At 42.5% G+C, this 16,249-nt stretch overlaps 1 protein-coding gene across 2 annotated transcripts in view; it reads left to right on the forward strand.

The window, feature by feature from the left end:
- Positions 1 to 16,249, forward strand: part of CTNND1 (catenin delta 1) — a 444,281-nt gene that overhangs the window by 285,761 nt on the left and 142,271 nt on the right. For both annotated transcript variants that reach the window (XM_053692333.1, XM_053692334.1), the window contains exon 8: positions 8,482 to 8,629. In XM_053692333.1, coding sequence (XP_053548308.1) covers positions 8,482 to 8,629 — 148 coding nt within the window. The remainder of the gene's footprint in view (positions 1 to 8,481; positions 8,630 to 16,249) is intronic.

The following is a 16,249-nucleotide window of genomic DNA, read 5'->3' on the forward strand; positions in this document are numbered from 1 at the left end:
TCTCTTCACCTAGATGTATTTTTTCAGATTGTTCAGATGTGGGGGCTTCCAGAAATAGATCTGATGGCTTCTCATCTAAACAGGAAACTTCCCAGGTATCTGTCCAGGTCCAGGGATCCTCAGGCGGATGCAGTGGATGCGTTGACACTTCCTTGGAGTTATCAACCTGCTTATATCTTTCCGCCTCTAGTTCTTCTTCCAAAAGTGATTTCCAAAATCATAATGGAGCGTTCATGTACTGCTGGTGGCTCCAGCATGGCCACACAGGTTTTGGTATGCGGATCTTGTTCGGATGTCCAGTTGCCAACCTTGGCCACTTCCGTTAAGGCTAGACCTTCTGTCTCAAGGCCCTTTTTTCCATCAGGATCTCACATCATTAAATTTGAAGGTATGGAGATTGAACGCTTAGTGCTTAGTCATAGAGGTTTCTGTGATTCGGTGATTAATAGGCGGAAGCAGTGGATTCTCAGGCGGAGCAGTGGATTCTCAGGCGGAAGCAGTGGATGCGCTGAAACTTCCTTGGTTTTATCAACCTGCTTATATCTTCCCGCCTCTAGTTCTTCTTCCAAGAGTGATCTCCAAAATCATCATGGAACAATCATTTGTGCTGCTGGTGGTTCCAGCATGGCCTCACAGGTTTTGGTATGCGGATCTTGTCCAGTTCCAACCTTGGCCACTTTCGTTAAAGCCGGACCTACTGTCTCAAGGTCCGTTTTTCCATCAGGATCTCAAATCATTAAATTTGAAGGTATGGAAATTGAACGCTTAGTGCTAAGTCATAGAGGTTTCTCTGACTCAGTAATTAATACTATGTTACAAGATCCTAAATCTGTCTCTAGGAAGATTTATTATCGAGTTTGGAAGACTTACATTTCATGGTGTTCTTCTCATAAATTCTCTTGGCATTCTTTTAGAATTCCTAGAATTTTACAGTTTCTTCAGGATGGTTTTGATAAGGGGTTGTCTGCAAGTTCCCTGAAAGGACAAATCTCTGCTCTTTCTGTTCTGTTTCACAGGAAAAATTGCTAATCTTCCTGATATTCATTGTTTTGTACAGGCTTTGGTTCGTATTAAGCCTGTCATTAAAGGGCCATTATACACTCAGTTTTTCTTTGCATAAATGTTTTGTAGATGATCTATTTATAAAGCCCATAAAGTTTTTTTTTTTTTTTTTTTTTAAATGTATAATTTTGCTTATTTTTAACATTGCTCTGATTTTCAGACTCCTAACCAAGCCCCAAAGTTTTATTTGAATACCGTCAGCTACCTTCTCCAGCTTGCTCCTGTTTGTGTAAAGGGTCTTTTCATATGCAAAAGAAGGGGGAGGGGGGGGGAGTGTCTCATTTCCCACCTGCAGTGGGCTTTCCAACTGCCTTTTCAACAGAGCTAAATTGAAAGCTTCTAAGTACATTTTTAAACCATTTTATTCTGGATTTTTATATCATTATCTGTGCATCTTATTCTTTATAGTAGTGTCTATTACATGCAGTTATATGAAAATGAGTGTATACTGTCCCTTTAAATCAATCTCTCCTCCTTGGAGTCTTAATTTGATTTTGAAAGCTTTACAGGCTCCTCTGTTTGAGCCTATGCATTCTCTGGACATTAAATTACTTTCTTGGAAAGTATTGTTCCTTTTGGCCATTTCTTCTGCTAGAAGGGTTTCTGAATTATCTGCTCTTTCTTGTGAGTCTCCTTTTCTGATTTTTCATCAGGATAAGGCGGTCTTTCGGACTTCATTTAAATTTTTACCTAAGGTTGTGAATTCCAACAACATTAGTAGAGAAATTGTTGTCCCTTTATTGTGTCCTAATCCTAAGAATTCTCTGGAGAGATCTTTACATTCTTTTGATGTGGTAAGAGCTTTGAAATATTATGTTGAAGCTACTAAAGATTTCAGAAAGACTTCTAGTCTATTTATTATCTTTTCTGGTTCTAAGAAAGGTCAGAAGGCTTCTGCCATTTCTTTGGAATCTTGGTTAAAGCTTTTGATTCATCATGCTTTTTTGGAGTCAGGTAAATCCCCGCCTCAGAGGATTACGGCTCATTCTACTAGTTCAGTTTCTACTTCCTGGGCTTTTAGGAATGAAGCTTCTGTTGATCAGATTTGCAAAGCAGCAACTTGTTCTTCTTTGCATACTTTTACTAAATTCTACCATTTTGATGTTTTTTCTTCTTCAGAACCAGTTTTTGGTAGAAAAGTACTTCAGGCAGCTGTTTCAGTTTGATTCTTCTTCTTATAATTTCAGTTTTTTTCATTATAAGATTAAAACTCTTGATTTGGGTTGTGGATTAATTTTTCAGCGGAATTGGCTGTCTTTATTTTTATCCCTCCCTCTCTAGTGACTCTTGCGTGGAGTGCCACATCTTGGGTATTTGCTATCCCATACGTCACTAGCTCATGGACTCTTGCCAATTACATGAACGAAACATAATTTATGTAAGAATTTACCTCATAAATTCATTTCTTTCATATTGGCAAGAGACCCAATGAGCCATGAGACCCACCCTTTTTATGGTGGTTATGATTTTTTTGTATAAAGCACAATTATTCCAATTCCTTGTTGATGCTTTCGCTCCTTTCTTATCACCCCACTTCTTGGCTATTCGTTAAACTGAATTGTGGGTGTGGTGTGGGGTGTATTTATAGGCATTTTGAGGTTTTGGAAACTTTGCCCCTCCTGGTTGGAATGTATATCCCATACGTTACTAGCTTATGGACTCTTGCCAATATGAAAGAAATGAATTTATCAGGTAAATTCTTACATAAATTATGTTTTCCGTACTCCTGACAAACAGAGTCTGTTTCGTTTTGTTGTCTGGCTCATAGGAGGTGGAGAGTGCCCCAGCCATTGGAGGTGTAAGATGCTGTTTTATTTTTGGTTTTCCTATCCATAATTTCTATCCTAGTTATGGAGGACTCTGATTTTTTTGGAGATCGATGTCTCTGATTCAGGTTCTACTTCTTGTGAGGTGTATGAAATGGCCCAGGTTATCCATGCCCATCAGTTATGTTCCGCATGCCGCTTTAGAGTGCTCTTTTCTCCAGATCCAGGGAACTTGGAGTCTGCCGAGCCATTCGTCCATGGGGACCCCGGGATATGTAGTGAGTACCCTAGAACCTTCTTTGGCTACGCAAGTAGGTGTCCCTAATGCCGTTACCCCTTCTCCCGAAGGTGGCTTGTTTCCTCTAGAGGTTACGGCACGGTTCCGCATGGCCATTTCTTTGGCATTGGCGCATTTACATCTTCCAGGGAGGGAGACGTTAGTGAGATTCTGTACATGTTTGGTGAACCAAGGCTCGTCAGGCGAGGGATTGTCTGGGTCAGATCAGCCCTCTGGGGAAGCGGTTGCCTCTGAGGCTTCAGGGGCCCAATACTTGGGGTCGTCAGTTCGCCAAGCGAAAGTAAATCATGCTTTTCATTATAGACTGGCGCGCCTTCGTGTTCTGCTGTGGCATGTTTTGGCAGTGCTAGAGGATCCCCGCCCGGTGGGGTTGAGGGGTCCTCGGTCTTCCGGTCCGGGTGGCAAGCTGGGTTAGACGTGGGGGGATGACGTTAATCTCCTTATTGTCTCCGATTTTTCTTTTTCTTTAGGGTCTCTTATTCCATTTCTGAGCTTCGGGAGAATGGTATCTCTGATGGGCTGGCCCTGTCAGTGTAAACATTTTTCTTGGGCGTTCACCTATGAGTGCTCCCCTCTTTTTCGTTGATCCGGTTAAGATGTATTTGTCTTTTGGAAGCTCATGTTTGTTATATGTACTCTGTTGGGAACATTTCTTCTCTGGAATTCGATTTTGTGGTCGCTTGATCCCTTCTAGGGTTTCTAAATTTCTGTGACCTGGTTCAGCTCCGGAATGCCCTCTGTAACAAGTTGGTCCTGGTAGAGCGATGGTTTCTGTTCTTTAAGGGTCTATACTATCCACATGGTGCTTGGATGTCTGGTTATCCTGGTTGGGTGGTGAGTTTTCTCTGACAAGAGGTTTATTATGCTTACGTTCCTCCTTCAGCACAATATATTCCTTGTGAATAGGGATTGCCAGGGAAAGGACCTGCATGTGAGATTATTTTTTTCTTTTGAGACTTTGCCCTTAATGGGGCTCAGAGAGGTAGCCTTTTCGTTTGACGTTAGGCCGGTTCTCGTTGCTTCTTTTTGGGTGGGGCATCAAGGGGTTTGTTGTCCTCTTGGTCCTGTTCCCGTTCGTCGGGTCTGGATGGATCCTGCTAAGAAGCACTCCGAAGGTCTTCGACCTCGGAGCTAATTCTCTCCATTTCCATTTGGACTGGAGGTCTAGTCGTTTCCTTACCTTGGAGTACCAGGTGGGGGGATTTTTTATCCCTCGTATGGTATTATGTTTTGATCTACTCCTTTGAGAATCTTGACCTCGGTACCTCTTCCATATGGGGAGAGGTGCCTTAGTCTTCCTTTTTCCTTTTGTCTGGGGGATGGTTGGTCATCAGGTTTGAAGATCGGGCACTTGTGTCTGCCTTTCTTTCTCACACTGCTTCTCGCCTGCTTCCATGTTTAGGGGACTATAGAGAATATGTTTTTCTTTGGTGGTCCTGGAGCTACCTTTTTCCTTCATCATATCAGCTGATATGTGGGTCTTTGGGATATTGATGTTCGTCATCCAGTTGTCCCTTGGTCCTAGGGGTTACTGGGAGGTGGACCTAGATATATGGTTTCTTATTGTTGCAGCCTCTGTTGCAGTGGTGCTTTTTATTGGCAGCTTCTTGGCTGTTGATCTGGAGAGTATTGTCACTCGATCGTTGGAGGCATAATTTTTCTGTCTCTGTGATGCTTCGTGAATGTCCAGTGCCCTAGGGCCTTTGGATGTGCTGTTTTGCGTCGTCTAGGGTTTTCCATTTGAGGTAGTCCTATGATTCCTCAAGGGTTCCTAGTCTGTGGCTGGATCCGTTTTTCAGGTGCCAGGTTGTTTGGTCTTGGTCTAGGATATCTGGATAGACTTCCTAATTGGATCCTGAGGGATTCAGCCCTTAAGGTTTTGATCATCCGCATGCTCCTTCGGGCGGAGATTTGAGAAGAGCTTGATGGCTTGTTAGCTGCCTAGTAAGCAGGAGATTGATCTCTTTTTACAGCCATTCCACTTTATAGGTGGGCTCGCTGGCTGTCTGTAGGGCTTCTGGACCAATTGTTACAGCTGGAGGGTGCCCTTTCGATTGGTTTTGTTTTTGCCATCTGTTTGATAACATATGTTCTGTACCTGCAGGTGGTTGAGCCAGTGTCTTTTCTTTTCCTTCCCCTTTGGGGGTGCGGGATATTCCATAGTGTATGCCTAAGATTTGGAGGGGGGTCCCTTGACCTGGTGGTATATGTGTTCACACTGTTGTATCAGTGTGAGGTTTCCTTTCGTTTGGTAGTTAACCTTCCTCTAGAGAAGGAATCTGGGTCTGGGTTCTGGACCCGAGATCGTACTACGTTCTGTTCCGGCTTGGAGGCTTAGCATGCCAAGCTGGTTAAATATGGTTAGGGTTTGCCTACGCCTTGTTACTGTTAAGTCCTCTTGAGTTCTGAGTAGTACTGTGATTTATTTATTTATTTCCCTATCTTCGGACATTCCAGGCGTTTTGGTGCTGGGCCTTTGTCTCGATCTAGCTCATGCAACCTATTTGCAACTTGGGTTGTTGGTTCAAATCCAGCTGTTAGGGCTGGTTTTCCATTTTACGGACTGAGGTATTTGGCTTGGTTGAGCTTTGACCGTGTTCTTCTCCTGAGCTTGTGGTTTTTCCATAGGTGGAGAATAGGGGAGTTTTTACTCCGCATGTTTACAGCTTCCCTATTTTTTTGTAGGAATGGGTTCTTGCACTTCTGGAAGGTTCCCTCTGTGGGAGTCCCCTGGTGTAGTTTCTAGTGTTCGTGACTGATGTCTACTAGTCTTGTGTGGCAGAGTGGGAGCTGGGAGCTCTATCTGGAGCACGATAAGTGCTTATGCTGTTAATTGTTGGCAGTTCTTAGGAATATTTGTTTATTCTGCGATAGCTATTTCTTTAGTGCAGACTGCACTCTGTGTGAGTTCGGGGTTCTGCTCCGTCTTAGGGTTGTCTTTGGATAAATTCTTGGTCCTTTGGACTTTATCCAGATTGGGGTAGGGGTTCTTCCCTATTTTGATTCTGGTAGATTGTTGTTTATCTCTATTCATGTTTCTCTGTCTTACTGCATCCTACGGTTGCTCTTGGTGTTGCTTTGGTTCTCATTTTTACTCTAGTTGCTTTGATTTTGGATTTCTTGTAGATTATTCTCCTTCCTTTTCCCTTAAGGGAATATGTGGAATTGGTACGGGCTTAGAGCCGCCGGGTCTTGTCTCTTCGGGGGCTTTGTGCTTGGTGTACTCTAGGGCCTTTGAGCGGTCTCTATCGGGGCCTTGCTGATATTAACTGTTGGGCAGTTACTTAGTCTTTTCAGTCCTTTTTGTTCTGCTCGGCACTGCAGTTTTTGTTTGGTTTGGGTATTTTCAGGCGGTGGTGCCCTTTGTATGGGCCGCCTTGTCTAACCGCACTTTTTTTGCATTCAGTGTCCTCTGTAGCTTGGGTATTGTTTCCCAAAAGTAATGAATGCAGCTGTGGACTCTCCCCATTTAAGAAGAAAAACATTATGCTGATAATTTTCTTCTGACGGGAAGAGTCCACAACTCCCCTCCCACGTTCTTTCTGGGGGCGGCCATGTTTTTTTCTTTACTCTTTTGGCACCTTTTTTTCACCTGCTATTTCTCCTACTGTTCCTTGTTCCCTTGGCAGAATGACTGGGTGATGAGGGAAGTGGGGGAGGTATTTATGCCTTTGGCTGGGGTGTCATTGCCTCCTCCTGGTGGCCAGGTTCTGAATTCCCAAAAGTAATGAATTCAGCTGTGAATTTTCCCCGTCAGAAGAAAAGAAAATTATCAGGTAAGATTAATTTTATGTTTTTTTCACCGTTACCACTTCTCCCTTGTGTAGTGGCCCGCATCAAGCAGGAGCAAGCTTCGTCAATACTAAGTGCTCCGTTGTGGCCGCAAAGGATGTCGCAGGGATCTGCTGGAACAGGGTCCTTTTGTTCATCAAAATCTAGATTCTCTGAGGCTGACTGCGTGGAGATTAAACTTAGCCAAGAGAGGCTTTTCTGAGAGAGTGATTCTGAGAAAGCCGGTCACTCGTCGCATCTATCATTAGGTGTGGAGGACCTACTTATTCTGGTGTGAAGAGCGTGGATTCCCATGGCATAAGGTCAAGGTTTCCAGGATTCTTTCCTTTCTCCAGGATGGTCTGGAGAAGGGCCTTTCTGCTAGTTCCCTAAAGGGATAGATTTTGTCTTTGCCTCCTCCTGGTGGCCAGGTTCTGTATTTCCCACAAGTAAGGAATGAAGCCGGGACTTTCCTCATACAGAAGGAAATTATCTGGTAAGCATAATTTGTTTTCTGCAGTGCCCCACTCGTGGGGCATGCAGAACTAGCGAGATCTCACAACGTCGCTGGTCCTTAAGAGCATAATGACCAGCGTTGTACAGGGTACGACGCTGGTCGTTAAGGGGTTAAATAATCCTAACACTACGAAAAAAAATAACCTAACATTACGAAAAATAAAAAAATCTAAGATTAATAAAAAAAATAATAAACGAAATTATCAAAAATAATACAAATTACACCTAATCTAATAGCCCTATAAAAATAAAAAAGCCCCCCAAAATAAAAACACCCCCTATCCTAACAATAAACTACCAATAGCCCTTAAAAGGGCCTTTTGTAGGGCATTTCCTGAAGTTAAACAGCTCTTTTACCTACAAAAAATTACAACGTCCCCCCAACAGTAACCCCACCCAACCAACCAACCCCCCCAAAATAAAAAACCTAAGTCTAAAAAATCCTAAGCTACACATTTCCCCTAATTCATTCAGCTCTTTTACCGCCCATCCCTATTCTTAAAAAAATAAAATAAAAAAACACCCCCCCCCCAAAAAAAAAACAAAAAACAAAAAAACTCTAACACTAATCCCAGAAAATCTACTCACGGTTCCTGAAGTCCGGGGAGAAGTCTTCATCCATTGCTGAGGGCATCTTCTTTCATCCATCTTCATCTATGTTACTATGTTAACAACAAAATAAACATTTTGGGTTTCATGTCCATTTAAGGATACTTGCTGTATCCTGGGCTGTTTACAGAGCTGGTTTTGCTAAAACAGTGTTATTTCTGCATGCATCATAAGTGAGGCATTGCAGAAATAGCATTATGGATCACAAGGAATGGTTTACATGCCTTTCCTGCAACAGTACAATAACTGTCAACTATCACAGTTAATGTGTATGCTGCAAAATAATGGAAGTGGATTTTAGGTAGATTATGACTGGCAATAATTTTTTCATAAAAAAACCTAATCCTAGAACCATTTTTCAGATTTGGTACCTTGAGCTAAATAAGACTGACATTGAACACTGTAGTTTTGCAGGTTTTTTTAAGTTGCATTTTTACTTATTTTGCTTTCTTTTATCAGCTGGTAGAGAATGTTGTCTGTCTACTGAGGAATTTGTCTTATCATATTCACCGTGAGATCCCGCAAGCTGAGAAATATTTGGAGACACCACAGAACATTACAGCTGAGCCACAAAATCCAAGTTGCTTTGGTGTTCGACGAGGAAAAGGTAAATTCTAAATGTCACTAAGTGTAACTGACATTCTCCCATTTGTGGAAATTATTTTAATTCTTTTTCTTTTTTTTTTTTATTTGGTCTCACCCTACCTAATACTAAACAGAAGACTCCCTTCTAAAAGGGGAAATAACAGACTTTACCCCCCTCTGTATCACCTTAAAGGGACATGAAACCCAAAACCTATCTTTCATGATTCAGACAGGCATATTTTTTAAAAAGTTTTTAATTTACTTCTAATATTAAAATGGGCCAGCCCCTTCGCTTAAATTCTGCTTTTCAAATAAAGATACCAATAAAACTAAGAAAAAATTATAGTAGGATATAATTTGAGAGTTGCTTAAAATGATGGTAAATCCTAGCGATTGTGAAACACTAGAATTTACTATTTACAAATAAATGTAACTTTCAGTCATGAAGTATAAAATATTTCATGCTGAAAGTTCCTTTATTTGTTTGAAGCGTTCGCCGCACTGAGCTGCTCAGGCAGACCACGGCAGAACACTATTTTCAAAAGAAACCAACTTCCCAGGTAGGGGACAAGGACAGTTTCTAGGAAAGTAAAACCATTTTGTTTCTTACTACAAGGTGGATGTTTTAAAACACGTGCATAGTATTGAAAAAAGATTTTATTTCCACTCCCACTGCATCATTTGACAGCCATCAGCCAATCACAGATGCATTGTATACTCTGTGAATTATATCACATGCTCTGTGATATGAGCTGGTGACTCAAAGTGTTAAGATAAAAACTGCACATTTTGTTAATGGAAGTAAATTGGAAAGTTGCTTAAAATTGCATGCTGTATCTGAATCATAATAGTTTAATTTTGACTTGAGTGTCCATTTAATTCACAATAAATATATATGTTTTGCAGTATATGTTGCAGGTGTGTCTTTTCCCCCCACATTATTTTGTATAAATTATGTCACTGATGAATGTTGGATAGGGTAAGCCAAGATAAATAATAAACACAAATGTCTTTAAAGGAATAGTCTAGTCAAAATTAAGCTTTTATGGTTCAGATAGAGCATGCAATTTTAAGCAACTTCCTAATTTACTTCTATTAACTATTTTCTTCTTAAATGGAATGAGTCCACAGCTGCATTCATTACTTTTGGGGGAAAAAGAACCTGGCCACAAGGAGGAGGCAAAGACAACGCAGCCAAAGGCTTAAATACTCCTCCCACTCCCCTTATCCCCCAGTCATTCTTTGCCTTTCGTCCCAGGAGGATGGCAGAGAAGTGTCAGAATTTTTAATTTTTTTTTTTTCTCTTATGGAGGGTAGTACTCTTCGGTATGGGACAAGAGTTTTAAGTAGTCCTGTCAGTCTCTCAGTGAGGGCTTGGATGAAAGTTGGAGTCCGCAGATGCAGGGAGTTTCTTTCTGCGAAACCATCCCGACTCATATTAACAGCTCCTCAAGCAATCAGCGTTGTCGAACTTCGCTTTGCTGCCTGCTTTCTTCTCTCAAGTCCATGGCGGAGGCGATGCTACTATCCGTCACACTTGAAGTGCCATGTTCCTGTTCCACGGTGTAGATTCCGGTAAGATTGTTTCATTTTACTTTATTCGCAATGTACTGTAATGTGAATGTTTCCCGAGAGGCTACCACCTTGCGGGTCTAACGTATAACATAAGGGTCTCAGTGAGTCTCTTTTAGTACCTTGGAATTGAGGGTTAATGTCTCCTGAGGGGGGTTATTGAACATGGGGGGTTTTATAATCATGTGTATGTGATTCAACCTGCTTATGTGCGATGTTTACTGGGCTCGTGGTTGGAACATTGAGGCCTTTGGAAGTGACGCAGCCTTTTGGCTGGGCGTGCTTGTTTGGACTGTATGGTTCACCTTGTGTTCGGGCGTGGCTACGTTCCGTTGTTCCATTTCCACATTCCTGACCGTGTGGCGAAGGAAATTTCTTCTACAAGATATGACGAGTCCACGGATTTCATCCTTACTTGTGGGATTTATTCTCCTGCTAACAGGAAGTGGCAAAGAGCACCACAGGAAGAGGTAAAGTGAGGTGTTAGTTTTAGATTCTTCAATCAAGAATTTTTTTATTTTCAAATGGTACCTGTGAGTACTATTTTCCTCAGGGAGAAATGGATTAAGAAAAAAATTTTCTGCCCTGAGGTTGATCTTAGCAGTCGTTACTAAGATCCATTCTGGTTCCCACAGAGCTTCTGAAGGTAGTGCAAGAGAAATCTTCAGTATTGAGAATGGTGTCATGCTACAAGCAGCATTGAGGTATGTTCAGTCTTTTATTTCTGAGGAGACTTGTTATATCAGAACTGGCTGACATTTTTCCCTGTAAGGGAAGGGGTAAGCAGTAGACCTATATGGTTGAGGGTGTTACTGAAATTCCCGTTTTTATGCATATTGATAACTGTTTTGTATATCTATATTGGGGCTTGACACTGGGAGAGGCAGCTTTGACACTTATATATTTAATATGGAAGGGGTCAGAAGGGCTGCAGTTATATGTAATATGATTGTGAGTACAGGGGGACCACATGGCTTTTTTCAAACCGCTTACCATGCGGTTAGGCAGACGATGCAACGTCTATTTTGCGTGCTCAGTCGCGCAGTTTTCTCTCACTAGAAGGCAGCAGGCTTTAGCTCCGGTGGGGCCTAAAGTTGTTTTCCATTCACCGGATCATTGTCGAGTCAATTTTGAGTACCCCGAGGGCAGGTAGGCGCCACAGCAGAGCTGTGGCGAGGTGCAGGGGCTGTTTTCATAGTTATTCTATTTTCGAATTAAAATGTCTCTTTAAAGGGTGATTTAACCTTTGCTTATAGGGTGCAATAATTTTTGGCAAAATTGAATTGTTTTATATAATTTTTTAGTGATAAAAATCGTTTTTAGGGCAGTTCAGAAAAATTGTTGCGCTTTTATTTCTTAAAGGCGCAGTACGTTTTTTTCAAAAAAGTTTTTGAATCAGTAAATAAGGTGATTAACGACTATTGTGGCTATTGCTAGTCTGTTTAACATGTCTGAACTTGAGGAAACTCATTGTTCTATGTGTTTAGAAGCCATTGTGGAACCCCCTCTTACTTTGTGTATTTTATGTAAAGACAGTGTGCCTAAGGATGATTCTCAGTCTGAAGAGAATCAGGATATGCCGACTAATTCTCCCCAAGTGTCACAAACGTTAACGCCCACCCAAGTGACGCCGAGTTCCTCAAATGCGTAAAATTGTTTTACTCTGCAGGATATGGCTTCAGTTATGTCAACTACCCTTAGAGGTATTATCTAAATTACCAGTGTTACAGGGTAAACACAGTAGGTCAGGAATTAATGTGAATACTGAATCCTCTGATGCTTTATTGGCTATTTCTGATGTGCCCTCACAGGGATCTGAGTTGGGGGTCAGGGAAATTTTGTCTGAGGGAGAACTTTTGGACCCAGGAACTATGTTACCTCAGACAGATTTGGATGTCATGTCCTTTAAATTTAAGCTAGAACACCGCCACCTTTTACTTCGGGAGGTCTTAGCGACTCTGGATGACTGTGACCCTATTATGGTACCACCAGAGAAATTGTGTAAAATGGATAAGTATCTAGAAGTACCCGCTTACACTGATGTTTTTCTGGTTTCTAAGAGAATCTCTGAGATTATTAAGGAGAAGTGGGACAGACCGGGTATACCGTTCTCTCCCCCTCCTAATTTTAAGAAAATGTATCCCATATCAGACACCATTCGGGACTCTTGGCAGACTGTCCCTAAGGTAGAGGGAGCTATATCTACCCTGGCTAAGCTTACAACTATTCCTATTGAGGACAGCTGTGCTTTCAAAGACCCTATGGATAAAAAGTTAGAGGGTCTTCTAAAGAAATTATTTATTCATCAGGGTTTCCTTTTACAACCGACAGGCTGCATTGTTCCATTTACTACTGCATCGGCTTTCTAGTTTGATGCCTTGGAAGAGTCTCTTAAGATTGAGACCCCCTTAGAGGATATTCTACATAGAATTAAGGCTCTCAAGCTAGCTAATTCTTTTACCGCCTTCCAAATTGCTAAGTCGGCGGCTAAAAATGCAGGATTTGACATTTTAGCGCGTACCAATGATCCAGGAGGGTCAATATATGACTACCGTGGACTTGAAGGATGCATACCTTCATATTCCTATTCACAAGGATCATCATCAGTACCTAAGGTTTGCCTTCCTTGACAAACATTTTCAGTTTGTGGCTCTTCCCTTCGGGTTGGCAACAGCACCCAGGATCTTCACAAAGGTTCTAGGGTCTCTTCTGGCGGTTCTCAGGCCGCGGGGCATAGCAGTGGCGCCTTATCTGGACGATATCTTGATTCAGGCGTCGACTTATCATCTAACAAAGTCTCACACAGACACAGTGTTGTCCTTTCTGAGAACTCACGGTTGGAAGGTGAATCTAGAAAAGAGTTCACTAATTCCACAGACAAGGGTTCCCTTTTTGGGAACTCTGATAGATTCGATAGCAATGAAGATTTTTCTGACGGAGGTCAGAAAGTAAAAAATTCAAAATACTTTTCGAGCCCTTCAGTCCAATCCTCGGCCATCAGTGGCTCAGTGTATGGAGGTAATTGGATTGATGGTCACGGCAATGGACATCATTCCGTTTTCTCGGTTTCATCTCAGACCACTGCAACTGTGCATGCTCGGACAGTGGAATGGGGACTATACAAATTTATCTCCGATAAATCTTTATCAAGAGACCAGAGACTCTCTTCTTTGGTGGTTGTCGTCGGGTCATCTGTCCCAGGGGACGTGTTTCTGCAGACCTTCGTGGGTGATAGTGACAACGGACGCCAGTCTGCTAGGCTGGGGTGCAGTCTGGAATTCCCTGAAGGCTCAGGGTGTATTGACTCAGTTGGAGTCTCTACTTCCAATCAATCTTCTGGAATTGAGAGCAATATTCAATGCGCTTCAGGCGTGGCCTCAGTTGGCTTCGGCCAAATTCATCAGATTCCAATCGGACAACATCACGACTGTGGCTTACATCAATCATCAGGGAGGAACGAGGAGTTCCTTAGCAATGACAGAAGTATCCATGATAATTCGATGGGCAGAGACCCACTCTTGTCATCTGTCAGCAATCTACATCCCTGGAGTGGACAACTGGGAAGCGGACTTTTTAAGCAGACAGGTTTTTCATCCGTGGGAGTGGGAACTCCATCCGGAGGTATTTGCCTCTCTGATTCTCCGATGGGGCAGACCGGAATTGGATCTGATGGCGTCTCGTCAGAATGCCAAGCTCCCAAGATACGGATCCAGGTCGAGGGATCCTCAGGCCGAACTAATAGATGCCTTGGTCGTTCAACCTAGCTTATGTGTTTCCACCGTTTCCTCTCCTTCCCCGGGTGATTGCTCGGATCAAACAGGAGAGAGCTTCATTAATTCTAATCGCGTCTGCATGGCCACGCAGGACTATGCAGATCTAGTGGACATGTCCTCTCTGCCTCCGTGGAAACTTCCAGTGAGACAGGACCTTCTCATTCAAGGTCCTTTCCAACATCCAAATCGAATTTCTCTGCAGCTGACTGCTTGGAGATTGAACACTTGATTTTATCTAAGCGGGGATTCTCTAATGCGGTCATTGATACTTTGATTCAGGCACGTAAGCCTGTCACTAGAAAGATCTATCATAAGATATGGCGTAAATATCTTTTTTGGTGTGAATCCAAGGGCTACTCATGGAGTAGGATTCCCAGGATTCTGTCTTTTCTCCAAGAAGGATTGGAGAAAGGGTTATCAGCGAGTTCCTTAAAGGGACAAATTTCTGCTTTGTCAATTTTGCTACACAAACGTTTGGCAGATGTTCCAGACGTTCAGTCTTTTTGTCAGGCTTTAACCAGAATTAAGCCTTTGTTTAGACCAATTGCTCCACCCTAGAGTTTGAATTTAGTTCTTAATGTTCTTCAAGGGATTCCGTTTGAACCCATGCATTCCATAGATATTAAGTTGTTATCTTGGAAAGTTTGGTTGCTATTTCTTCTGCTCGTAGAGTTTCTGAGCTTTCAGCGTTACAATGTGATTTGCCTTATCTTATCTTCCATTCTGAAAGGTGGTTTTACGTACCAAACCTGGTTTTCTTCCTAATGTTGTTTCTAATAAGAATATTAATCAGAAAATCATTGTTCCTTCATTGTGTCCTAACCCTTCTTCTAAGAAGGAGCGTATGTTGCACAACCTGGACGTGGTCCGTGCCTTGAAGTTTTACTTGCAGGCAACTAAGGATTTCCGTCAATCATCTTCATTATTCATTGTTTTTTCTGGAAAGTGTAGGGGTCAGAAAGCTATTTCTTTCTTTTTGGCTGAAGAGTATCATCCGTCTGGCGTATGAGACGGCTAGATAGCAGCCTCCTGAAAGAATTACGGCTCATTCTACTAGGGCTGTGGCTTCCTCATGGGCATTTAAAAACGATGCTTCTGTTGAACAGATTTGCAAGGCTGCAATGTGGTCGTCTCTTCACACTTTTTTCCAAATTTTACAAATTTGATACTTTTGCTTTTTCTGAGGCTGGTTTTGGGAGAAAGGTTCTTCAAGCAGTGGTGCCTTCCGTTTCGGTTCCTGTCTTGTCCCTCCCTTTCATCCGTTTCCTGTAGCTTTGGTATTGTATCCCACAAGTAAGGATGAAATCCGTGGACTCGTCATATCTTGTAGAAGAAAAGTAAAATTATGCTTACCTGATAAATTAATTTCTTCTACGATATGACGAGTCCACGGCCCACCCTGTTATTTTTAAGACAGTTTTGGATTATATATATTTTTTGTAAACTTCAGTCACCTCTGCACCTTCGGCTTTTCCTTTCTCTTCCTAACTTTGGTTGAATGACTGGAGGTGGAGGGAAGGGAGGAGCTATATATAAAGCTCTGCTGTGGTGCTCTTTTCCACTTCCTGTTAGCACTAGAATAAATCCCACAAGTAAGGATGAAATCCGTGGACTTGTTATATCGTAGAAGAAATTCATTTATCAGGTAAGCATAAATTTAGTTTTTCTAGTCCGTAGGGGTCTGATCATAGGAGGTGGTGAGTGCCCCAGCCATTGGGGTGTCAGGTGCCGTTTTACTTTTTTTACTACTTTAGTCCATATTTAAATATCCTCTGTCCTGCTATGGAGGATTCTGTTGCTGAGACTGTGTTAATTTCAGATTCAGTTAGAGGATTCTGATACTGAGACTATTTTGATTCAGATTCCGATTCTGTGTCCGGTGATGAATCTGGAGTGGCCTCGTTGACGCCTGTCAACCAGTTTTGTTCTGTATGCCATTTTAGAGCACCTGGTTGCTCGGGGAATCCAGGGACTGCTGAGCCATACGCCTCTCGGGGTCCTGTCCTCCGAGAGGCGAGTTCCCTACCAAACTATACTTCTGCACATGCGGGTAACCCAGTTAATGGTTCCTCCATGCGGGGTGGCGTGTTTCCCCCCGGAGGTTGCAGCACATTTTCGCTTCCACATAATATTGGAGATTGTTCGTCTGCAGAGTCCAGACGTTTATTTGAGAACGTGCTCCTGCCCTATTGTCCCGGGCCTTCTGCCTTGGGGAGGGCCTCTACAGTTCCCTGCGGGGGTATCTGTCCCTGAGTGTTGTGCGTTCCGTTACAGGATTGCGTGCCTTCACGTGGTGC

The sequence above is a fragment of the Bombina bombina genome, chromosome 9 (assembly GCF_027579735.1).
Source record: "Bombina bombina isolate aBomBom1 chromosome 9, aBomBom1.pri, whole genome shotgun sequence".
In the NCBI taxonomy this organism is placed as follows: Eukaryota; Metazoa; Chordata; class Amphibia; order Anura; family Bombinatoridae; genus Bombina; species Bombina bombina.